This window comes from Macrotis lagotis, chromosome 1, assembly GCF_037893015.1.
Source record: "Macrotis lagotis isolate mMagLag1 chromosome 1, bilby.v1.9.chrom.fasta, whole genome shotgun sequence".
Classification (NCBI taxonomy): Eukaryota; Metazoa; Chordata; class Mammalia; order Peramelemorphia; family Peramelidae; genus Macrotis; species Macrotis lagotis.
Window position 1 is genome coordinate 81,189,249 of NC_133658.1, and position 26,691 is coordinate 81,215,939.

At 38.5% G+C, this 26,691-nt stretch overlaps 1 protein-coding gene and 1 long non-coding RNA gene across 3 annotated transcripts; both read right to left on the reverse strand.

The window, feature by feature from the left end:
• Positions 1–844: 844 nt before the first annotated feature.
• LOC141513742 (ubiquitin-conjugating enzyme E2 N-like) lies at positions 845–1,796 on the reverse strand. The gene has a single exon (XM_074223876.1). It carries the CDS (start codon positions 1,546–1,548, stop codon positions 1,003–1,005), a length of 546 nt encoding a protein of 181 aa, XP_074079977.1. The 5' UTR covers positions 1,549–1,796; the 3' UTR covers positions 845–1,002.
• A 1,643-nt stretch (positions 1,797–3,439) lies between these two features.
• LOC141500441 (uncharacterized) lies at positions 3,440–10,759 on the reverse strand. Of its 2 annotated transcripts, none has more exons than XR_012471927.1 (4): positions 10,437–10,759; positions 9,005–9,127; positions 7,369–7,508; positions 3,440–4,166 (listed from the first exon to the last, which is right to left on the reverse strand). It is a non-coding gene; the product is annotated as an uncharacterized LOC141500441 (long non-coding RNA). The 2 variants fall into 2 exon arrangements; XR_012471926.1 differs by having other exon boundaries at positions 3,442–4,166; positions 9,005–9,089; positions 10,437–10,756.
• Positions 10,760–26,691: the final 15,932 nt, after the last annotated feature.

A 26,691-nucleotide genomic window follows, 5' to 3' on the forward strand; every position in this document is an offset into this window, starting at 1 on the left:
CAAACATTATTTTAATCATCCCAACTTTCTCACTAAAACAAATGCCCACATTTTTTTAATCACTATCCTTCTAGTGATGGATGACTTTGAGTTACAGAACACTGTCTCTAAGGAACAGGGATTGAAAAGTACCAAGGACAAGGAAGAGGCACATAGATGAGATCAGGTTGCAAAAAAAATTTTTTTAATAGGAACTATTCAGGAAAAAAGCAAGTCTAAAAGATGGCATCAAAGAAATGTATATTTAAAAAAGAATAGGGTCTAGTCCTATGGTAAGAGTGGGTTACTCATCACATTCTCTACTGATTTCTTCACAAAGGCAAGAGAATTGAAGGAAGATGAACAGCTTTTTAGGTAAACCCCTTGCTCAAAAACCCATGAGTGAAAATCTCAAAAGATGAGTAGGCATGGATGAGTAGCAATCTGTAATCACTGGAAGAAATACCCATATCATTTGGAAGTCAAATCAACTTGGATGTTAGAATATTGGCAGACCATTTGGGGAATATAATATTCAGGGACAGAACTAAGAACAATGAGTAGAAATAACAAATAGAAAAACAGACAGTTCATGTTAAGGAAAGACTTTCTAACAATTGAATGTATCCAAAAGTCAAATAGGTCAGTGGCAGATTTCTCTTTACTGGAGGTTTTGAAGCAAAGGATAAATGACCATTTGTTGAGTGTGTGGAGGTCAGAATAGATAGCGCCTGAGATTCCTTCTGTGACTCTATGAAACTATGGAAAAGACTAAGGATGAGTTATACCACTGCTTTCAACCAACAACACAGATGATCCTTCCAGCCTCTGCTCATCTACTACAAAAGTGAATCAGGACAAGGTATAGATTTGCTAAAGTATATTTAATTTCCAAAATGTTGAAAATGATCTAGGATTTTATTCTGTAATATGTCTAAGACTGTGTCCATTCATTGAAAACAAAAAAAAAAAAGGAAGAGATCTTGGCAGATCAGGCATATACTCATGATGTTCAGACTGAATTTAAACATTATTCATAGCATAGAGCCTTGTCCATTCTCTGGCTGTTTCTATGGCTTGAGCTTCATTGGTCTTCCACTGCTCTGCTACATCATTTGCCAGTGGATCATCTGGATTGGGGGCACTTAACAAAGCCTGGATTGAGAGGAGAACCGTGAGGATCTGTAGTGCTGGAGACCATTTATCTTTCAAAATATCTAAACATATTCTTCCCAATTTATCCACATTAGGGTGATAAATTTTGGTTATGAAACGTACTTTAGGAGCTGTCATTGGATATTCTTCTGGAAGGAAAAGTTCAAGTTTAAAAGTCCCTCCTTCAAAGGGCGAATCCTGTGGACCAGCAATGACCACATGAAAATGTCGTGCGTTGATTTCATCTGGCTCTGCTTTTATCCCAGGGACTGATTCTGCCAATAAACCCTGAATTTCCTTGACAATCCTGTGGGATAACCTGGACATGTCGTCTATCCAGAATCCAGCCTCCAGTGACAAATGATGCTTTAAAGGCCCTCTGAGCTTTGACATTCCACATTCTGTGTTCCACATTCCCTCCTAACTTTGACATTATATGTTCATCTAATCACAGAATCTTGGAGCTGAGTCTCAGAGATGATCTAATCTAAAGGTTTCCTCTATTAAATTGGTTGACAAGTAGCTAGTCAAGCTTTGAAAACCTTCAGTGATGGAAAAATCCACTATTGATCATGGTCACACTTTCCATTTTTGGACAACTCTTTTCATCAATCCCAAATTCTTTTTTCTATGTCTTCCATACGTTAATCAAAATTCTGTTCTCTTGGTCCAACCAGAACAATTCTAATCCCTTTTCCAGATTACAACTCTCCAAATGTTTGTTGAAGACTGCTATTATCATTTCTCCACTCTATCACAACTCATTTTTTCTATTTTACAGGATAAATATAACTAGTTGTTTCAATCTACTCTCCTTTGGCATAATCTTCAGCCATCTTAGATATGCTTTTCTGAACAGTTATGATCCTTCTTACAATAAGGGACTCAAGATAATATAATATAATATAATATAATATAATATAATATAATATAATATAATATAATATAACATAACATAATATAATATACTCTGGATGTGTGACTTGATCAGGGCAGGTTAGAATGGATCTAGGGCCCCACTTGGCTATGACTCTCTTGATGAAAGCTAGGGTCACACTAACTTTTTCAATTGTAGAATTATATAGCTCATGTTTTAAATTTCCTAAAAGTCACAGGCTTCTATACTTGACACTGATTTTTAACTCGTGTTTAGAACTTTATATTTATCCCTATTATAGTTTATTATATTTAAGATTCTATCATCTAACATGCCACCTTCATGACATCTATAATTTTGATTAGCATTTCCTTTGATAAACTGTGATGTAATGAATAGAATACTGGATTTTAAGTCAGAAAGACTTAGATTTGGATCCTACCTCTGACACTTCTTAACTTTATGACCATGGGTAATTCATTTAACCTCTATGAGCCCTAGTTTCCTCATTTACAAAATGAGGATAATAGTATCTATAGTTCAACCCTACAGAGTGGTTGTGAAGTTTTAGTTTGGGAAAGAGAAGTTGTATGGAGCTCTGAATCCCAGGTAACTGTATAGAATAATGAAATTAAGAGCTAGAAGGGGCCCTCAGAGATCATCCAGTCCACCCTCCTTGGATCTCCTCATAGATGAGAAAAATCTATAAAACCTTGGATGAAAGCCCAACAGAAGTTAAGTGACTTGCCCAAGGTCAAATAGGTATAAATGGCAGAGCAAGACTTTCCGAGGACAAACCTGGGGCTCTTCCACTGAATCACTTTGCTTCCATAATGTTAGGGAGCTGTAGTATCTTACATGTACAAAGGGAGTTAGGCAAATGAGGGGGCACTTCTGAATATAAGCTAAACACAAGCAAAAAATTAGTTTAGAATTAAGGAGTAATCATGGATATTCATCAGTTATTCTAGATGTCTCTAGTTGTACATACTTCCTTTGCCTCCATCTAATTAGTCTGCATCAATAAATGTCATGTATTTATACACACACACATACACACCTACCTTAACTGAAGTCATTAATATAGTGAATGGCATAGGACCAAGAACTTCCAATAGCAACTAAGGCAGATAAAGGGCTTGCCCAGGGTTTGATTTGGCCAGGGTCACAAAGATAGGATATATGGAACACTGAATTCAGAACTTGTCTTCCTAACTCCAAACTCTTACATCATATGCACTTCACTAAATCACATAAAGATTTATGATCTAAGTCCAAAGGTCCCTTCTAATTCTGATATTCAATGTTCTAAGGCAGGAATTCTTAATTTTTTTGGTCTCAGGAACTTTTTACATACTTGTAGACACCAAAGAGTATTTGTTTATAGGCATCATCGCTATCAATATTTATATTAGAAATTAAAATATAACATTTAAAAATATTTATTCCTTCATTAAAATAGCAATAATAAATCCATTACATATCCCAGTTGTCTACATAAAAAAATTTCAGTGAAAGGTGTGGCACTGTTTTACTATTTTTGAAAATCACTTTAATATTTCACTTTATAGAAGACAATTGAATTCTCATATTTGCTTCTGCATTCAATTTGTTGAGATATGTTATTTTCATTCAAATACAAGAAAGCTTAGCACTGCACAGATATGTAGTTGGAAAAGGAATATTTTTTATTTAATCAATTTATTTATTTTGAGTTTTACAATTTTTCCCCAATCTAGCTTCCCTCCTCCCACCCCCACCACAGAAGGCAGCCTGTTAGTCTTTATGCTATTTCCATGCTATACACTGATCTCAGTTGAATGTGATGAGAGAGAAATCATATCTTTAAGGAAAAAATTTAAGAGATAGCAAAATTACATTATAACTTTTTTTTAAAATTAAAGATAATAAAGTCTTTGGTCTTTGTTCAAACTCCACAATTCTTTCTCTGGATACAGATGGTATTCTCCAGTGCAGATAGCCCAAAATTATCCCTGATTGCTGCACTGATGGAATGAGTAAGTCCATCAAGGTTGATCATCACCCCCATGTTGCTGTTATGGCATAGAATGTTCTTCTGGTTCTGCTCATCTCGCTTAGCATCAGTTCATGCAAATCCTTCCAGGCTTCCCTGAATTCCCATCCCTCCTGGTTTCTAATAGAACAATAGTGTAAGGAGGAGTATTTTTATAGGCATATAATATCTTCGTATTATCATTGTGAAAATTGTTTTACCTTGATGACTCCCTTGAAAGGATTTGGGGATAGCCAAAATCAACTTTAGCAGATGAATGATGTTACAAATATCCTAATGGCCCTTAGCAGAAAAAAAGTTCCCTACCCCTGTTCTAAAATTATGAGTTATGGAATAGCCATCGGTCTGCTGTGGTAGAAGAAACTGCATGACCTGGAGTTCCCTATAAAAATAAATTCTGCTTATGGCAGTCAGATCTTTGAGATCCATTTATAATTTGACACATTAAGAGAGGAAGTGAAATGATCCATTAAATCAAAGTTCTGCTGTGGGTTCACCTTGGGAGCACTCTAGATGACTGTTTCTTCCAACTCTGATATTCTAGATGCTAAATTCTATATTCCCTCTCTTTTCTAACATGCCATGGTCTAAGGAATGTTCTATCTCTGGTATTCAATGTTTTAAGGTAACTCCCCTGACCTTCTCTGTCTAAGAATCTCTATCTGGAAGGAAACTATCTGCAATTTACCAAAATGTTTCCTGGATTTATTATCAATTATTAACTATTATTATTTTAGTTTAGTGGTTTTTCAGTCATGTTCAATCTTTATGACCCCATCTGGCATTTTTTTAGCAAATATAATGGAGTGCTTTTTCATTTCCTTCTCCAGCTCATTTTATAGGCGAGGAAACTGAGGCAAAAAGGGTTAAGTGACTTGCCCAGAGTCACACAGCTACTAATCTGGCTTGAGGCTTGATTTGAACTCAGAAAGAAGAGTCTTCCTGATTCCAGGTCTTATCCATTTAACCCATCATTATTATTAGTAGTAGTAGTAATAGTACTATTATTATTATTACCGAGTAGAAAAGGGTTAGAATATAAACTTAAAAATGGATCACATGCCTATTCTGTTAAAGGGCCCAGAGTGGGCCCAAGTTTCTAATATAGCCACGTTGCCCTGAAGACTGTCTCTGTTGGTGTAACAATTGATCCTGCCTGGGGCTATCCCAGTCAAGGGAATGGAATCTGTTCCTAAGGGCAAAGAACAACATTGTGAAGTTTTAAAAATGCTGCTCATGTTTCACAAAATCTACAGAGGCAAAACACATTCTTTTCATATATTTATGACTCTAGTCTTCAGGAAAGGGATTGAACTGACAGCTAGTGCATTTACATTTGTGATCTGCTGAATGATGACAGAAGAAGTTAATGTAAAAATGCTCAACAATTCACAAGACACTTTTCTTTTCTATAGCCATGTGAAGTATAGTTGCAAATATTTTCATCCCTATATTGTAAATGAATAAACTGTAAGGAGGAAATGACTTATCCAAGGTAACAAAACTACTAAATAGTGGAACTGCAATGTGAACCTTGCTAAGTTTTTCATCTCAGAAGATACTTAGGTAAATCCTCTGTGCTCTCTTGGTCTCAGTTTCCTCATCTATTGCATGAATGGACTAGATCATGATGTCAAACTCAAATGGCCATCACTAAATTGTGCATAATTATACATCCTGGTGACATACTGACATGGAAAATTGCATGTTAACATTGTTTATGATCTGTTGTATTTTTGATAATTCATAAAATGTTTTCTAATTATATTTTAATCTGACTGGGGCAGCATTTGGGAATGTTATGGGCCATGAACCCTCAATTTCTCTATCTTTAAAGCAAGGATAATTCTTGAACTGAGACACAGCATGAAGTAGCAGATAGAGGACAGGTCTGGAGGTCAATAACAACTGGATTCAAGACCTGCCTGAAGCATATTTGCTATATGACCAAAAGCAAATCATTCAATGTTGGTGTTGCAGTAAACAATCCTCTAGGACTCTAAAGTACAAATGGTCAACTGTCATCTGGGTTGCTTATCCCTTTGAGGTAGCTAGATAGTACAGTGGATAGGGTGGAGTCAAGAAGACTTCAGTTCAAATCCAAACTTTAATACTAACTACCTGTATAACCCAAACAAGTCATGTAATGTCAGCCTTGGTTTCCATTTTTTTAACATAAGAGCACCTAACTCCCAAGGATGTTATGAGGATCAAAAGAGATAACATTTGCAGAGTATTTTGTAAATCTTAAAGCACTCTATAAATGTTAACTATAATTTTAAAAACCTCTTAAGCATTCACTTTTTTTTTTTTTTTTAGGGTTTTGAAAGGCAATGGGGTTAAGTGTCTTGCCCAAGGCCATACAGCTAGGTAATTATTAAGTGTCTGAGGCTAGATTTGAACTCAGGTACTCCTGACTCCAGGGCCGGTGCTCTATCCACTGCATCACCTAGCCACCCCTTCACATTCACTTTTTAAAATTTCCAGTTCCAAATTCTCTCCCTCCCTCCAGCCCTCACCCACCCATTGAGAAGGCAAGCAATTATACATGGGAAGTCATGGAAAACATATTTTCATTTTTAGCAATTACTATTAAATCACAAGTCTGAACTCCTCCATCCCCCAGGAATATCTATACTACTTTCTTCTTGTTATTGAAGAAAGTACTTATCATATAATAAACACTTAACAATTACTTGTGGAATTGAACTGAAGTGTTTTGTAAACCAGACAGAGCTGAGGAAATGTGAGCTATGTTATTATTATGGATCTTTCACAGTCATATCACTACCAGAGAGGGGATGTTTACTTTCCCACTCCATTTGCCTGTGCCAAGCAGCCTCTCTAGCTGGCTACCCTAGGAGCTCCTGGAAAGCCACTGGAGTTTCCTTAATAATCTCCTTGACTAAACAAATCAGCAGTTGGTTGAACTGTCTAAGAGCAAACACTTTTAAGTGGCATTCCTTCCCCTCAAGTTTTCAACGCTCCAGTGAGTCCTATCAGACACATTGGTCAGGTCAGAGTTGTTGGCAGTCCCTGCCATATGCTGATATTCTTATGGGAAGGGCCTGTAAATTCAGCCTACAAAGCTCCACAACATGCAGAATAGTTACCATCTGTTCTGGTTCTCCTCAACTCCATCATTAACCTTTTGTTTATAAGGAAGAGTGAAGGCAATTTTTGAAGACCCCCAAAAATACACAGGTGAAAAAACCAAACCACTAGGGAGCTAATCGCAGCTTCAGGATTTACAGTGTTAAAAATTCTGGCAAAAACCTTCCCCCTACTGGACATTTTATTTTCATAAAAACAATCTACTTACTGGCTTCAGGCACCATCTTCAATAGGAAGTCTTTCCTGATTCCAGGATTTAATTGCTTTGTATATATTTGTAATTATTCATTACACTAGGCTCATTTAGATATAGTCTTGTCTGTCACCAATAAAAATCCAAGATATGTGCTATGAATCAGAACAAGAAATTTGGGATTAAACAAATAAAGTAATTGAAGTATCTATATCCTCTGACCCAGAAATTTTACCCCAAAGAGGTCACTGATAAAAAGAAAGCCCCCCAAATACAGTTTGATTGACATTATGGGAGCCCCAATTCTCTATTCAAAGGAAGGGAAAATCTAATACATCAAAATCAAGAACTCTATAATCATCAGTGATAATATGTACATCAACATTAAAAGCATTGTTTATAAGAATATGTACAACTATCTGCTTCCTTTGGAAAAAAAATCAACTTTGTGGCCTATGAACTTACAACCTGGAGCAGACCCCCTTCATCTCAGTCCAAGTCTATTCCAAGTTTATTGGAATAGACTTGATCTGTGTACCTCTCATCTTCCTCCTCCAATCTATCTGCTACAAAGCTGTCCAAATAATCGTCCTACAGCATAGATATGACCCTATCTCTTCCCTTGACCCTCCCATTCAATAAACTCTGATGACTCCCTCCTACTTGCAGCATCAAGGATAACATGCTCTATTTGACTTTTAAGGGCCTTCATGACATGCATGGACCCTTCCCACCTTTCCAAGATTCTTTCACTTTACTCTCCTCCATATACTCTACCATGCAGCAACACTGGACTTCTTACTCTTCTTATATACCACACTCCATCTCCCAATGGCTATCCCCATTCTTTGAATCTTCTCTCTCCTCATTGCCTCTTCTGAGATTCTTGGCTTCCTTTGAGATTCAGAACTAATTCTACCTTTTTTTTTTTCCAAGAGACCTTTTCTGGTCCTCCCCTTTCCCCATTAGAGCCTTCCCTCTGAGATTACTTTCCATTTATGGTATACATAAATATATATATATACATTATGTATGATGTGTATATATTCCACATATAACATATATATATATGTATATATATATATACATATATATATATATATATTATGTATACATAGTTGTTTGTATGTTATCTTCCCCAATAGAATATGAGCTCCTTGAAGGCAGGGAATGTGTTTTCCCCTTTCTTTGTATTGCCAGCACTTTGCACAATATAGGAAGAGCTTAATAAGCCTTTTTCTATTGACCAAAATATTTATTGCAGCACTATTGTAAGGGAAAAGAATCGAAAAGAAAGTAGATGCTGAACTATGAATGGTTAAATTGTTGTTACATGAATGTAATGGAATGTTAAAATTCTCTAAGAATTGAGAAATATTATAAATACAGGAATAAGTAAGAAAAATTTGTTAAATTAATATAATGGAATATTACCATTCTGTAAGAAATGAAAAATATCATAAATATAGTTAAATACTAAAAGATTTATTCAATCTGATATGAGTGAAATAAGCAGAGTTAAGAAATGAAAATATACAATGATCATAACATAAATGGAAGAAACAAGCACAAAATAACAAAAAAGTGAATGTCACAGAAGTACAAATGATAAGCATGTCTTCAAAGAAGAGATATGAAAAGGCATACTCACTTTAATCCTTTGAAGAAAGGCAGGAAGTTCACTGCACATATTTTCAGGCTTTTTCTATGTACTGATTTTTTTTTCTCTTCTTTTTCTATGAAAAATATTTTTTATAAAGATACAGGAAAGGAACTGCTGGGAGAAATTTTGGTAATTAAAAAGTTCAATAAAATATTTTTTAAAAAGAAAGCAAGTATCTTAAGAAATTGTTTCATTCTATGAACTTGTATTTTTGGGGGTCTAATCCTGTGCCTGGAATGTGGTAGACACTTGATAAATACCAGCTGATTATCTGATGGTGAAGACAGAAATAAGAAGACTGAAGGGATTTTCAAGATTATCTATCAAAGCCATTTGGTTTATAGAGGAAAAAGCTAAGGGTCAAAAGAGTGAAATGAACTCCAGGAAGTAAATGTGAGAAGACAGTACACTTCAGACATGTGCAATGGCCAATTCAAGGGCAAAGAGCTGGCAATTGGAGTGTCATATGTAAAGAACAGCAAATAGACCCATTTGATTGTGTTTGTCAGGGCCCATTTGTCTGTGCTAGGGAGTGCTTGTTGGGGTGGCTTGATGGCAGCGGATAGAGCACCTGCCCTGGAGTCGGGAGGACCTGAGTTCAAATCTGGCTTCAGACACTTAATAATTTCCTAGCTGTGTGGCCTTGGGCAAGCCACTTAACCCCATTGCCTTGCAAAAAAAAAAAAAAACCAAAACAACAACAACCTAAAAAAAAAAGAACTTACTGCTTGCCAGGTAGTAATTTGTAAGGAGAGGAAGAAGGTAGGAGGAAGTCAAGGTGTGAATATTTTAAATGCAAAAAAGAGCACTTGGTCTGTTATTCTAAAAGCAAATGTATTTATTGACTGATGCCCTGGAATTTAAGGGAATTTATTTTAGTGGCAGCTATATGAAGGTTAGATTGTACAAATGATGGTTTTTTAATACATTAGTAAAATATGCTTAAGAGTAAACGTAATACCCCCCCCAAAATACAGATCCTCATGAGCAATGAAAAAGAGAAGAAAATAAAAATTAAAAAAAACGTGCTTCAGTCTGTGTTCCAACACCACCAGCTCTGTCGCAGGTGGATCACACTGTTGAAGGTTAGATTGTAGAGGGGGAAAAACTTGAGAGAGAAAGAGACCAGTTAAAATACTATTGCAAGAGGCGGCTAGGTGGTGCAGTGGCCAGAGCACCGGCCCTGGAGTCAGGAGGACCTGGGTTCAAATCCGGCGTCAGACACTTGATAATGACCTAGCTGTGTGGCCTCGGGCAACCCCACTGCCTTGCAAAAAAAAAACCTTAAAAAACTACTATTGCAAGCTGATGCAGACTGGGGGGGGGGGGGGGGGTTCTGATTGCTGGTAGTTGCCTCCGGGCTTTCTTGCAGGTTCACGGCCCCCGGGGCCTCTCCTGCGCCCTTTCCGGCCCCTCGCACCTGCCTTCTGACCCTACAGGAGGCAGCCAGGCGGCGAGTTCCAATCTCCGCGCTTCCCCGCTGCGCGGCAGCGGTAAAGGCCCTTCACCCCTTTCGGCCTCGGCTCCTCGTCTGTGGAATGGGGCGCACGCCACGCACGGAAGCGCCCGGGTCGGCGCCCCGGGCCCCAGGGGGTGGGCCGGCCGCGAGGGTGCGGGCCCCGGGGCAGGCGGCTCTCCCGGCGGGCACGGCGCGGCGCAGGCGCGGTTCGGCGGCTGGAGGTGAGAGGTGAGAGGTGAGAGGGGTCAAGATGACGTCCCCCGAACCTGACTCACCGGGAGGCGGGGCCCAGGGCCGGCCCGTCGCCACGGCGACCGTCTCCGGGGCGACCGCGCGGGGGCGTGCTGCGACGGTAGCCGCGGAGGCCCGCGCCGCGCGGCTCGGGGCCGGCCGCCTCCGGCGCTCGGGCTGCGGGCCCTTTAAGGAGCGCCTCCGCGGCCTCCGCCGCAGCGCCCCTCCCCGCCGCCGCAGTCTGTCCGCAGTGCCCGGGCGGCTGCTCGGCGCGGGTCCGCTCCGCTCCGCTCCCGCCGCCGCCGGCTCGCGCTCGCCCTCGCCCTCGCTCTCGCTCCTCGCGCCGGGGGTCGCCGCCGGCCCCTCGGGACGATGCCGCCGCCGCCGCCGCCCCCGCCGCGGCCCCGCTTCCCGGGCCCGGGCCCCCCCGCCGCGCCGCCGCCATCTTGACCTTGGATGGGACCGCGCCGCCGCCGGAGCCAGCCCGGGACCCCGCTCCGGCCCCCGGGCACCGCCCGCCTGCCCCCCCTGCCCTGCCCTGCCCTGCCCGAGGACCCGGCCCTCCGGCGCCGCGGACCAGCTCCCGCCGCCGCCCGCCCGCCAGCCCCCGCCGCCCGCCCGCCAGCTCCCGCCGCCGCCCGCCCCGTGACTGCCCGCCGCCGCCCGCTCCCGCCGCCGCCCCGTGGCCGCCTCCGCACGCGCGTTTGACCCCGTTCGGCAAGCCCTTACTGAGAGAATGCCAGGCGCTTGGCGACGGGCGCAGGGGCAGAAAGGAGACGGCGCCCGCGGGGCAGCAGCGGCCGGTGGGCCGGGCCCCCCCCCGGGGCGTCTGTCTGTCTGTCTGTCTTCGTCCTCCGTCCTCCCGCCACAAACGCCCGCTCCGGCCCCCCGCCCCGTTTCTGTGACACGTGTCTGTGTATCCCGCATGTATAGGAGAGGACCCTGCCCCCGGGGGCGGCCCGGACCCGCTGCTCAGGGGCCTCGGTCGCGGGAGACGCCGCGGAGGGGAGACCGCGGGAGGCCGAGGCAGAAGAAGCGAATGAGCCGCGTCGTGCCAGCCCCTTGACCGGAGCGGTTCCAAACTGGGCGCTTTGTCCCAGAAGGTGATAAAGTAACCCCCTGTAGAGACTGCCAGCAAAGACTGAGATCATCTGAGAAGCTAAAATGGTTCCTCTCCGTTCTGGAGACTGAATGAGCCCTTCTTGGGTCTTGGCGTAGATGGGATATTTGTTCAGGGTGTGGCTAGGGCTGGAGGTCTGCTTGAACTGTTAAGATGCTGTGATTCTGTCCCTAATGTTATATAAAATACATCCACTGGAGCCCAGTGAGTTATTCTTTCCCTGCTTCTTCAGCCGTGTAGCGACTTTGAGAACCTGCTTTTGGCCAAATGTGACTCATCCGTGAAGGGTTTGTCCTCTAGATGTATCTCCCACAATGACTCTTTTTTTTTTTTTAATTTTCTTACATACCTAGCACTTTAGAGGAGTGCCTGGCACATAGTGAGTACTTAATAAATTCTTGTTGATTCAATTTTTAAAGACTCCTAACCGTCTCCTGAGCCAACAGAGCTCAGCAGACTCAGAAAGAAAAAGGGCTTTTTTTCCTCTCCAGCTGCGAACCCCGTCCTCAGGGGTCCCGGCTGGCTCCCCAGCGTCGGACAGACGGAGGGATGATCATCCCTCCCTCTCCCCCGGCCTCCATGCGGCCATCACAATGAGGCTGCCCCTGTCTTTGTGTTTGTTCTTACCTAGTTTTAGGGGATTCTGTGTCCCGTAATGCATGTCTCTAGCTCTAGTAGTGTAAATTTTAGGTGTCCAAAGGTTCCTGGCTTCTGCATCAGATGGGCCACCAACAGGAAGACCTGGCCCAGGCTACCAGCGAAGGAATACCAAGAGCGGATGAACCAAGATGACATCAATTTGTATTCTTGAAAAGCTGCTTTAATGTTCCGATATTTAAATATTAACCTCCCAACTTATGTAACTGTAGTGATAAGTGAAAATACCGAACCTGATTAAACCTGTTAATTCTGTTAAGGTGTGCTGAGTCTTTCATTTTGTGCTGAGTCTTTCATTTCACATTAATTTCCGTGTAGGAATAAACTACTTGTTCTCTGCCAGGGGTGGGGGAAGGAGTAGAGTAATAATAACAATAAACAACCATTAATTAAAACAATGAACGAGAATGTGCAAATTGATAAACAATCATTTATTAAGCATTTGATTTTGTTAGGCACTGGGGCTGGTTCTTCAGGATATAAGGAAAGGCAGAACTGTTCCTGCTCAAGTTTACTTTCTAATGAGGGAGACAGCCTGCAAATGACTGTACAAACAAAATATAGATAGGGCAAACTGTAGGCAATCTTGGAAGGAGTAGCATCAAGAAGAATCAGGAAAGACTTCTTGAAGAAGGGAGGTCTTAGAAATTTCAGGAAAACCAGGAGACAATAAGAGTACCATCCATTGAAAATGTCCAGTGTAGAAAGATGAAGTACTAAGTTACTTCAGGCTAGTCTTTTAGCCCTCAAGAAAACTTTCAGAAACCATTAGTTGTCTGCTAGCTATCTGTATAGGTGAAGGGAACTTCCATTTGGTTTTGCCCATCTCATTGATCAAATCACAGGTCTGGTTTCCCCTCACCAACACACACACAATTAGATCTTAGAGATTATGAAGAAAGCAGTTTTATATAAATGTGAGATATATAATCTTTCCTTGTCTTCTCTTCCTCTTTTCAAACCAGTAAGAGTGAATAATCACAGAATTAGGTTGCATCTCACAAGTAGACATAAGAGATAATGACAGCTATATAAGAGAAATTTGGAGAAATAATAGCTCCTGAATAGGTCAAACCAATATAATAAAAATTACAATTCTACTTAATCTACTTCTTCATACCAATACCAGTCAAACTACTAAAAGGAATTAGAACATCTGGAAGAACAAAACGTCAAGAATATCAACGGAACTGATGGAAAAAAATGTGAAGAAAGGTAGCTAGTAATTTATTTCAAACAGCAGTAACATTTCAAACTATAAGTGGATAATTATCAAAACAACCTGGTGCTGGCTAAGAAATAAAGTATTAGTGGAATCGGTACACAGTACCCAGTAGTTATCAGATCATAGTAATCTATTGTTGATAAACCCAAAGATTGAAGTTTTAGGGGCAAGAATTCACCTTGAAAAAAATTGCTGGGAAAACTGGAAAACTTGGCAGAAAGTTAGCAAAAACCAACATCTCAACTTTATTTATCAAGATAATGCATGAGTAAATTTGGGGAGCATGAGAAAAATGTATCTACCAGATTTATGGATCAGGGAAAATTTTATAGCCAAATAAGAGAGTGGATTACAAGAAATAAAATGAATCATTAAGATTACATGAAATTAAAAAGGTTTTACACAAAACCAGTGCTGCTAAAAATTAGAAAGCCAAAAACTTTCAGTGAATTTTTCTGCTAAAGGCCTCATTTCTCATCTATATAGGGAATGAGCCAAATTTATAAAAATAAGTGTCATTCCCCAATTGATAAATGGTCAAAGGCTATGAACAGGAAGTTTTCAGAAGAAATCAAAATGGAAAAAAAATGCTCTAAATCACTATTGATTACAAAATTACAAATTAAAATAGCTCTCATCTATCAAACTGGCTAGCATGACAGAAAAAATGACAAGTGCTGAAGGGGATCTGGAAAAATAAGGACACTAAGGCACTGTTGGTAGAACTGAATTGTCCCACTCATTCTTGAGAACAATTAACCCAAATAGTTAAAAAAAAACTATACATACCCTTTGACCCAGTATACCACCATTTTTGGTCTGTATTCCAAAAATATCAAGGAAAAAAAGGATCTATTTGTATAAAACTATGTAAAGTAGTTCTTTTGTTAATGTAAAAGATAGTCACCATTTGGGAATTGACTAAACAAGTTGTGGTATTTTATTGCTATAGACTACTGTTGTCCAATAAATATGAACAGAATAGTTTTAGAAAAACCTGGGATGGGGCAACTAGGTGGTACAGTGGATAGAGCACCAGTCCTAGAGTCAGGAGGATCTGAGTCCAAATCCAGTATTAGACACTTAATTATTACTTAGCAGTGTGACCCTGGGCAAATCACTTAACCCCATCACCTTGCAAAAAAAAAAACAAAATGAAACAAAACAAAACCAAAAAGAAAAATCACAAAAGCCTGCAAAGACTTATGTGAATTGATGCAAAGTGAAGTGAACATAATCAGAAGAACATTGTAAGAGCAATATTATAAGGACCATCAATTATGAAAGACTTAGCAACTCTGATCAAGACAATGATCCAAGACAATTCCAAAAGACCCATGGGGAAAAAATGCTATCCACTTCCAGAGAGAGAACTGATGAATTTTGAGTGTAAATTGATGCTTACTTTTTCACCTTATTTTTCTTGTCTTGTATGTGTTTTTTCTTTTAAAACATGGCTAATATGAAAATATTTTTGCGTGACTTTACATGTGTAATTGATATCATATGGTTTACCTTCTCTTTTTAAAAATTTTTTTGAGTAGCATCTTTTTTTATCCATATGCACATGTATATTTTTAAGTTACAAAATTTCCTTCCATCCACCCTTCCCACTCCAATCCCCTCAGCAGCAAACAGTCAAGTTAACATTGTACATACATGTTTTTGATAAACATGTTTACAAATTAGTCATTTTTGGTGTGAGGAATTAGGATTAAGGGAAAGAGATACATAAGAGAGAATTTTTATAAACTTCATCAGATTATGAAGGGGTTTTTTTGTTTTGTTTTGTTTTTCTTCCTCTGGATAGACTTAACATTGTCCATAGCTGATCTAATACTGTAGTCCAAGTTCTCTGAACTGCTGAAAGGAGCTGCTTCTAGCTGATGCTTCGCTCAACATCAGATCCTATAATTCATTCCATGCTTCTCTAGAGTCCAACCATTTATGGTTTCTTATAGAACAATAATATTCCTTAGTATTCATGTACCATAACTTCTTAAGCCATTCCCCAATTGATGGGCATCCCCTAAATTTCCAATTCTTTGCCACTACAAAAAGAGCTGCTGTGAATATTTTGGAACATGTGAGATTTTTCCCATTTTTTTATGATTTATTCTGGATATAGGCCTAAAATTGCTGGATCAAAAGGAATGAACATTTTTATTGTTCTTTGGGCATAGTTCCATTCTTGAATCTACCAGCAATGTATCAATGTCCCAATTCTCCCACAACCTCTCCAACATTAATAATTTTCCCTTTTTCTCATCTTAGCCATTCTGATAGGTGTGAGGTGATACCTCATAGTTGTTTTAATTTTCATTTTTCTAATCAATGATGTGGAACATTTTTTATATGATTATATATAGCTTTATTTTCTTCATTTGAAAACTACCCATATCCTTTGACCATATTGTTTGCTTTCTTAAGGAGGGAGGAGAGTTGGGAGGGAGAGGATATAAAACTCAAAATTTTTAAAAATTCTAAAAAAATGTAATGTCATTGGGAAATATTTAATAAAATAAATAAAATATATTTGCAAATGAAAATAAAAGCAATGAAGGTGCTAAAAGGTCAGGAATGAACATTAAAGCCTTTCTTGGGGGTCTTTTGTTGTTGCTTCACTCATGTCTGATATTTGGAGACCTCATTTGGAATCCTCTTGGCAAAGATACTGGCATGATTTGCCATTTTCTTCTCCAGCTCATTTTTACAAATGAGGAAACTGAGGCAGACAAGCTTGTATGATTTGCCCAGAATCAGACAGTTAGTGAATGTCTGAGGCCAGATTTGAACTTTATGGAGCTTCCTTTGGGGGATTATCCGCACATTCATGATTGAACAGATATTCAGAGGCAAGATTGGTTAGGAGAAAGACAAATATTTGCCTACAGGTGCTTCCTTCACATTCATATCTGCGTCCTTAGTCTTTAGACAGACTTTTAACAACAGGGCTAAGGATAAGTGCTCATTGTGCTATCTCTTTCCTAACAGCCACTGATGTAATAAGAGGCAGTATAGGGTGGTGGAAAGGTCACTGAAGTTGGAATCAGGAGAGAATAGACAAGTCCTGATTCCCAGAGTTATGTGAATTTAGGCCTGATACTTCCCCTTTCTGGGTCTCAGTTTCCTGACATATAATGGAGATAATCATACTCATGCTACCCATATGACAAGACTATTATGATAAAAGTTCACTGTAAACTGCATTGTGCTTCAGAAATACCAGCAATTACTAGTAGCAAGTATGCTCTGGTCTTCTCCCCCAGAGCCAGGCAAGGCCACATCTTCCTCCTGGATCTGAGGGGTTTGGCTTTCCCCTACTTCATCCTCTCCATTTGTTAGAGGCCAGGGATATGCTCTGCTGGTTCCATTTAATCAACAACAGGTAGTTCTTGCACAGAACTTTTACTTCAAAACTACAGCAACAATAAACATACAATCATTTCATTCCAACATCTCTAGGGCATATTCTCCCTTAAACCGTCTATGTCTCTGGGGAAGTGGGTTCAAATGTGACTCAATTTCTATACAACATTGTCCCACCAAGTTCATATCCAGATATGGCAGGACAGCCTAATAACTCTTTTGCTGGGTTGGAATCCAGAAGGTCAGTCCCAAAAATCAATCCTTGAGTCCCTAGAGCATTGATGTTTCATTGGCTATAAAAACCCAGCCTGAATCCTGATTCTTGAATTCTTGTAGCTCATTCTCCCAAGGTTGAGTGAGAGTCATCAAGGTCCCCCAGTACAAATGGGACAAAGAAAGTAGTTGAAGCTGACAGACCTGTCTGAATGCCCACATGGTCAAAGAACTTCCTCTACAATCTGAGCCAATTACAGAACATCTATACTTGTTCTAGGTGATGCAGTGGATAGAGCACTGGTTTAGATTCAAGAGGGTGGGAGTTTGATTCCAGCCTCAGACACTTACTAGCTGTGTGATCTTGGGCAAATCACTTTACTCTGATTGCCTCCCATCCAGGACCATCCTGGTCACCCTGTTCATATCTGGTCGCTGGATCCAGATGGCTCTGGAGGAGAAAGTGAGGCTGGTGACTTAGCACAGCCCCTCCTTTACTCAAATCCAGTTCATGGGCTTATCATTTCCCTGATGTCACAGTCTTCCTCAAAATGAAGGACAAATATTATAGACATAGATTATCTCAGAGGCACTACTACTATGGTTATGATCTATATTCCCTGTTATAAACCAGTTAGCATATCATACATTGAGGACCTTATCTGAAAAAGACTAAAATAGTTACTCATAGTATTTAAATATTCCTAATTCAATGCATGAAACAAATCTACTCCAGACTGACTTTTATATTCTATCCCATAACCAGCAGAGGGCAGCAGTACATAACAATCAATCACCCCTCTCTCGGGCTTATAAAATCTGGGATCTCATAGAGAGAGATGTTCTCTCCACCAGCACCATCTGTCCATACTTTTCTATCTTGTGCAAAGCCTATCCAGGACTTTCCATTCATCCTTCACAGGAAATAACAACAACCACAACAGCAATAACAATAAATACTAACAATAGATGAAATTTTTATTGTTCCTTAAGATTTGACCACACAACCATGTGAGATAAAGGTTAGTATTATCCCCATTTTAGAGTCAGGGAAACTGAAGCAGAGAAAGGTTTTGTCTAATCCATGATCCTGGAGCCAGAAGAGAGAGACTTCCTCCCAAGATCTTCCTTTTTCCTTTAAAATACCAGCTTAGCACCAGGATACCAGTATATAGCACCAGGACTAGCCTACGTGATAATTTTCCAGTCATAGCCTCAATGATGTTTTATTTTTAATATGTGAAATAAAACAAGTCTTTCCATAATATAATACAATAAAGAGATGATTATAAATGAAACTATCTACTATATTCCTTTCAAATATACAAAAATTATCATGTATATTTAATGCTATATAAATGTGCAAACAGAATGAATAGAAAATAATCAATAGAGGGAAGGTACTGCTTCCCTACTCTTACATTTAATCTCTTCCTGATCTACTGCTTCGCTACTGCTAAAAAAAATGTCCATATCTTCCCTATCTGCATAAAACTCTCATTTGATCCATCCCTTCACTATAACTCTCCCTCCATACCTCTCCTACCTTTTGTAGTTAAACTTTAGGTAACTCTCTTCTTAACTCTCCTACATCTAAGTCTTATCATTTGACTGAAACTGGTGTCTCCAAAGTTACTAATCATCTCTTCAAGGTCAAATCTAATGTCTTAATCCTCATTCTTTTTAACCTCTGTGAAGTTTTTGACAGTCTTGAAGATGCTCCTTTTCTTGATGTTTTCTTTCTTTTTTCCCCAGTGGCACAGTAGTGTCACAAAACTCTCTTGGTTCTCCATCTCCCTGTCTGACTGCTTTCTCAGTCTCTTTTGCTATATTTTCATCCATGTTATATTCCAAAGGGCTAGCTTGGGTCATGTCTTTTCCCTCTGGACTGCTTCCCCTTGAAAAGCTCATCAACTCCCACTGAAAGAGAGACATGGGTTATTAAGAACTTTGTATGCCAAAACAAAAGATTTTTAATATTAGATAGAAGAAATGATGGTGAGTTGAATGGGGTTTATTGAGGAAGGGAGAGTGTGATGGTTCAGATCTGTACTTTAGGAAGATTAATTTGATAGTTGAATGGGGAGGGGTAGACTGGAATGGAGAGAGACTTGAAGCAGGGAGACTGGTCAGTAAGTTCTAGCAATAGCCCAGCCTTGAGGGGATAAGGGGCTATTCCAGCTGGTGTCAAAAGAGAGAAGGGGCATATGGCTAGGATATGAGAAAGTTTGAAATGATAGAATTTGGCAATTTATTGGATTATGTGATGTGTGAGAAAGAGTGAAGTGTGGAGAATAGCCCTTAGCTTGTAACTTAAGTGATATAGAATATGGTGATGTCCTCAACAGTAATAGAGAAGTTTGGAAGGGACATGATTTTGAGGAAAAAGATATTAAATTCATTTTGTCAACATCAAAAACTTATTTGAATAGATTAGGTCAGTGCCCTTATAATTGCAGATAGAATCTTCTCATCTTTATTTCATATTCTAATCTAGTAATGATTCTGAACTTGGTTCTAATTAGTATATGGTCTGACATTTGATTCAGAATTAGTCTTTTCTGTCTATTTTCCAGCAACATTGTGTGATCAATCATGATAGAGAGCTCTTCTTAAATTCAGTACAATGATCAAAGACAATTCTAAAGGACTTGTGATGGAAAATACCATCTACATCCAAAGAAAGAATTATGGAGTCTGAATGTAGACCAAAAAATACTATTTTCCATTTTAAAAATTTGTTTTATGTTTTACACTTTTACCTTCTCGTTTTCTCCCTTTCGTTTTAATTCTTCTCTTACAGCACGACTAATATGGAAATACATTTAATGTATTTATGTATGTATAATATATATAAGGTTACTCACCATTAAGGGGAGGGAGTAGAGAAGGGAAGGAGGGAGAAGGGAACTCAAAGTCTTACAAAGAATGAATGTTGAAAACAATCTTTGCATGTAGTTGGGAAAAAATAAACAAATAAATTTATATATTTAAAAAAGATATAGTTATTTTCATTTTTCTGTGAGTTCTTTGATGTTCACGAGGCCCAAAATAATCTGGTTCTCTTTTAGGAAAGTATATTCCTATATAAAATATAAAGCTGTGAGGTTTCTGGTAGTCTCCTTTGGTCTATTTCATTTCTTAATGGCAGACCATATTTTCAAAGGTAACAAAATCACCTAGTCTCAAAATATATGTTGATTTATTTTAGAGGATCCTTTCAAGTTCTTCATGGAGTTTCTCTACCTTTTTATCCACTAAAGCAAGTTGTGGTGCAAAAACTGTTGTGATATTCTTTTTGTGAATGATTATCTTGATTGCTGCAAAACAAAATGCCCAACTATACTACAAAATGTTTCCTGTTGTCTTTGAGCATGCACTGTCATCAAATTCACCAACTTCTTTGTTTGCTTCTCCAAGGAGAACCTGTGTACTATCTTTCTAATGAGATACAATTTCATTCTGATTTTTATATAAAGAATGTCCATACTAATATGGTTCAGTTCCTTCACAAGAATGTTGACTTTGTCATTGGACAAGAATTTCAGCAATTTAAATTATACATGTTTATGGATGACTAAAAGAAACCTGATTCTTCATATTCTATGCCCCTTTTCTACCACTCTTCACTAGTCACTGTGGGAGTGGAAGAGACTTGCCCAGGACTAAGGGTCATTTTGTATTTTATGCTTTTACATGGGATGATATGATCTAAAAATTCATCACCTTGCAGCCAACTTAAGGATGTTGAGTTTCTTCATACTTAGCCTAATCTGAGGCAGTATTTTGCCAGAAAATCTTTCCACTTTGGCTGAACCAGCCATTCTATTAGAAGCCTTGGAGAATTCAAGGTCATCTGCACTTGGCACATATCCCAAATGAATCAAAGACAAAGGGAAAAGTCCCATAATGTACAACATAATTTTTATGGTAGCAAAAAAAACACAAACTAACAACAACAAAGCCAAAAACAAGCCTGGAAACAAAATGGGGGATAATTAGCTTTACATATATATGTATATATACATATATATGTATTTTTATATATAAATGGAATGGAATCTTATCATGTTATATAATAAGTAAGGAATATAAAGAATTGAAAAAAACCAAGAATGTTCATATGGACTAATATAGAGTAAAATAATGAAATTGAAAACAACATTCAGATCCACCCAGCTAAACAACCTTCAGAGTGATCAGAACTCAGATCTGGCACTATTCAATCATAGTTCCAGAGGATTGATGATGAAACATACCATTGTCCTCTGGATAGAGGAGTGATAGATTCCAAGTAAGGAATGAAACATTTATCATACATGGTTAAAATGCTTGATGTCCTTTATAACCTTGTTTCTGCCAATCTATCCAGTCTTCTTACATCTCACATTCCTGCCCGCCCTCAATCAAATACTTTACAATCCAGTGACACTGGTCTTCTTTATTCTTTGTATTTGGTACTCCATCTCCCAACTTCCAAATATTTTTAAATTTTATTTTTAATTTATGTAATAAAACAAATATGTCTAAAATATAGTATAATTAAAAATGATTGTACATGAAACCACAATTCTATTATGGACAACTTGCTATTTCTTTTAAATATATAATAAAGGCATCATCTAGAGATGGCTACCATTAGGAAAACACATACATATGTAAAATTATTCTACACATATTTTTATTTATCAGTCATTTATCAGGTACCTAACTTGGTCCCTGGCACATAGTAGATGTTTAAAAAACACTTATTTGACTAAATTAGTGGTTTATTTGGCTGAACTATAATTTTGTTGTTGTGTTGTTACAACAGAAGATTCTATTGGAGTTGTGAGTGTTTGGGTTTTTTGGGGGGACCGGGGGAGTGGAGTTGACAACAGCATAAAAAAAATGAACAAGAAAACATTAAAAAATACTGAAGTTTCTGTTATCAATGAATGTAGTATAAACATTCCATCATTTGAATATTCAAAAATATCTGTGATAAGTGGGATAGCCAGATGGCATAGTGGATAAAGTACTGACCTTGGAGTCAGGAGGACAGGGGTTCGAATCCAGCCTCAGGCACTTGCCATTTACTAGCTCTGTCTCCTTGGGCAAATCACTTAATCCTGATTGCCTCACATTTAGAGCCATCTCCAGTCATCTTGATTCATATCTAGTCAATAGACCCAGATGGCTCTGGAGAAGAAAGTGAGGCTGGTGACAGCACAGTCCCCCCTCACTCAAATCCAATTCATGGACTTGTCATGACATCACCTCCCTGATGTCATGGTCTTCTTCAAGAGTGAAGGATAAATATCATCATCATCATCTTCTTCATCATAATCTAGGATACTTAGTGGGCTTGACAATATGACTGGTTAAGATGAAAGCTCCTTCAGATGTCCATCTGAAGTATCTATGTAATTTTCTACATCTACACCTAAGTAGACTGTCTATGAAGATCTATATACCACTAGTAATGACAGAAATTAAGGTTATTTCTAATAACCTATAGCTTATTTATGTATTGACTTTTCAGCCATTTGCTAACCATGGTACTTGTACTCTGGCCCTCCTTTTCAGCAACCTCTCACTGGAACCACCTGAACTCTGCCTTGGGTAACTGGGCCTCAGAAGTAATCTTTAGAATGCATTCTCCATCCCCTTCTACTCCTCTTTATGTATTGTCTTCCCCTATTAGATTATAAGCTAGTTGAGGAAAGGGGAAATTTTGGTTGCTTTTAATTCTACAGTGTTTGGTACTTTAAACCCTTAATGCCTTATTTTTCATTCACTCATATTGACTTGTACTCAGAAGACTCAGACATCTGTTGCAATAAAAACTGAGAGTTCTTTATTATTAAACATGAAGGAAACACTGCAGAACTTGGAAGCTGATTTAAACATAAGGATTTGTTACTGTAACTTAGAAGCCAGTGTACCCAATGGATATCTGAAGCAGCTTTCATTCTGACTTTAGTCATATTTTCAAGCCCACTAAGCCATCACATTTTCTTATATGATGTGTGGTAGCACTACCCAAAGAAGCTAATTTAAATAGTAGATGATACAGACTCATATCTCAAAGAGATCATAAAAAAGACCCACATATACAAAATAATTATAACATCTCTTTTTATAGTAGCAAAGAATTAGAAATTGAAGGAATACTTATTAATGGACAATGGCTGAACAAATTATGATATATGAGTATGATGGAATACTATTGTTCTATGAGAAATCATAAGTGGGTGAACTTGAAAAAGGCCTAGAAAGATTTTCATGGACAGATGCTAAGTGAAATGAGCAGAACCAGGAGAACATTGTACACATTGATAAAATTGTGTGATGATCAACTATGATAGACTTAGCTCCTCTCAGTAGTTCAATGATCAAGGAAAATTCTAAAAGATATGTGATGAAAATTTCCATCCATATCCAGAGATAAAACTGGAATCTGCATGCAGACCAAAGCATATTATTTTCCCTTTTTAAAACTTATTTTCATGTTTTTTCTTTGTCATGTTTTCCCCCCTTGATTCTGATTCTTCTTGCACAACATGACTAATATGGAAATTTGTTAAACATAATTGAACATGTATAACCTATATTAGATTGTTTGCTGTCCTGGGGAGGAAGGGGAAGGGAGAGAGGTAGAAAAATATGGAATCAAAATTAACAAAAAGATGCTGAGATGTAAATGGCAAATAAAATAACATATAAAGAAAAAGAAAATGATAGAAACTCAAAGGAAAAGTTATGAGAAGACATCCTTAATCTATCCTTACCTGGAGGAGGGAGAGCCACTAAGGATACATATTGCATATGTTTCTGTACTTTTTCAGTGTATTGATCAGTTGTATTGACTTCTTCTTCTCTCTAAAAAATATTTACTTTTGTTCAGTCATTTCAGTCATGTCCACTCTCTTTTTTTTAGGATTTTTTTTTTGCAAGGCATTAGGATTAAGTGGCTTGCCCAAGTCCACACAGCTAGGTCATTACTAAGTGTCTGAGACTGGATTTGAACCCAGGTACTCCTGACTCCAAGGCCAGTGCTTTATCTACTACACCACCTAGCCGCCCCCATGTCCACTCTTATTGACACCATTTGGGGTTTCCTGGGAAAGATACTGGAGATGTCCTTCCCTAGATCATTTCACAGATGAGGGCACACAGGGTTAAGTGACTTGGCTAGGGTCACACAGCTAGTTAGTGTCTGAGGTCATATTTGAACTCAAGTCTTCCTTGCTCCAGGCCCAGTGTTCTTTCCACCGGTCCACTTAGCTGCCAAAAAATATTATCTGTCATATGGGATGACTGGGGGGGGGGGGGATGAGGGGTGGAGGGAAAAAAGGAACATGGGATATTATGGTGATGTACAAACAAAATATAAATTAAAATTTTATTTTTATATACATTTATATTTATATATTATTTAAATATGAATTAAAGCCTTATTTTTTAGTTTTCTTCAACTATAAAATGAGCTGGAGAAGGAAATAGCATACCACTCCATTTCTTTATCAAGACAACTTCAAATGAGTCACAAAGATGTAGATATGACCAAACAAACTTTTTGACTCTGTGACCCCCTTGCTGGACATCAATAAATTATTCCTCACTCATTTGGTACAAGTGTTCATTTTCTGTGCCTTAGATTGTGTTCTGAATTCAGAGGGTTTTAGGAATTATTTGTCTCAGCTTTCATGTCCATTGTGTATTGCAGAATACTGAATTTAGAATCAGAAAGGCTGGATTTGAATCCCAGTACTGTCGTGTGATTTCAGTCAAGACTCTTTCCCAGCCTATATGTGTGCCTCAGTTCCCTATTCTGAAAATGAAGGAAATAGAGTAAGGGATTTCAAAATCACCTTCCAGTTCTTAGATTCTATGATTCTGTAATGTCATCTGCAATTTAGAAACCACCTCATTATCAAAACTACTGACTGTTGGGACCCAGCTGCTGTCACAGTGACTTTCCTTCCTCCCATTTCAGTTTACCATGGACAGCATGAAAGAAGAGGATCAATTTGTCTTCTTGTAATAAGCAATCCTTTTCAGCTCTGACACAGAATGATTTGTTTTGATCTCTCCAACCTTCTCATGCTTGATAATATAGTCTTGAGAAGCATCAGAGACTTGAATTGAAAGAGAGCCTTGAAAGAGATGTCACAAGACATTTTACAAAGGAGGAAACTGAGGCCTAAAGTTACATGATTTGTACAAGACCAGACCAGTCCTAAATGGCAAAGCTGGTACTCAAACCCAGTTCCTATTCAGTGGCTCTAAACCATTCCAAAGCAAGGAAATTAAATTTTAAAGTTTTCATAGGAAAGAAGGTTGAAAAAATAAATAAATTAAAAAAAGAAAGAAGGTTGATCTATTATCTTTGGTATGGATAATATATAGATATATATGCATGTACATGTAGTTGTGTATTGGTAATGGTATAACAACTGGCTTTTAAAAGATTGGTCATTTCTTGTCCATCGTGATGTCTTGAGACAAATTACAGTGTGAGTGACTGTGGCTGATCAGACCAATAGGAGCTCGGAATCCTCTGCCACAGGTCAGACACAACTAGTTTATGTGAACCCCCGAGGTGCTTACTCTAAATGTTTCCTTTGAGTTGCTTCAATTCTGCCTTCTTTGTAGAGCACAGCACCTCTGCTGATGAGGGCATGCCATGCTGGGCAGTCCTTTGCCAGTGTCTCCCATGCTATACAATTGATTCTTTTAAAAGAAAATATACAAAAACCCACTATTACAGTTTAGCCATATTATTAATATTTTCTTCATCACTTTCAACAAAACAATAAATCAATGCAATATTTGCTGATTTCTGAGGTGTAAATGCTTATACTGGAAACTTAATTCATTAGGAGACCAACCTGGCTCTAGCACAGCCCTGAATGTATATTAGTAGGTTGAAGCAAACTACTCTAATTTCTGTGACTTTCAGACTATGCTTGAAGGCTTTGCCAACTTGGAAAGATATGATGGTAGCTGACTACTACTGTTATTTATATACAAATATACACATATACACATACACATTCCCCAAGGCCAGTCACAGTGTCTTTCCATATATACATAATGTACATATTTATATATATATATATATGTATATATATTTATTTATATAATAGAAATATTATATGGTGACCTTGGAGTCTAGAAGATCTGGGTTCAAGTTTTCCATCTGATACCTACTACTTGTGTGAACCAGGACAAGTCACTTGTCAACTCAGTGCTCAAGCCAACTCTGTAAGATTATACATTGCAGATCAATTATCCATCCAAATTAAATTGGGAGAGTTTCCTCTATCGATGGATGAAATCATTATTTTATATTCCACTTTTTGTGATGCCGTTTGAGATTTTCTTGGCAAAGATCCTGGAATAGTATGCCATTT

Coding starts and splice junctions, on each gene's coding strand:
- LOC141513742 (XM_074223876.1), bottom strand. CDS start 1,548: ATGTGGAACACAGAATGTGGAATGTCAAAGCTCAGAGGGCCTTTAAAG.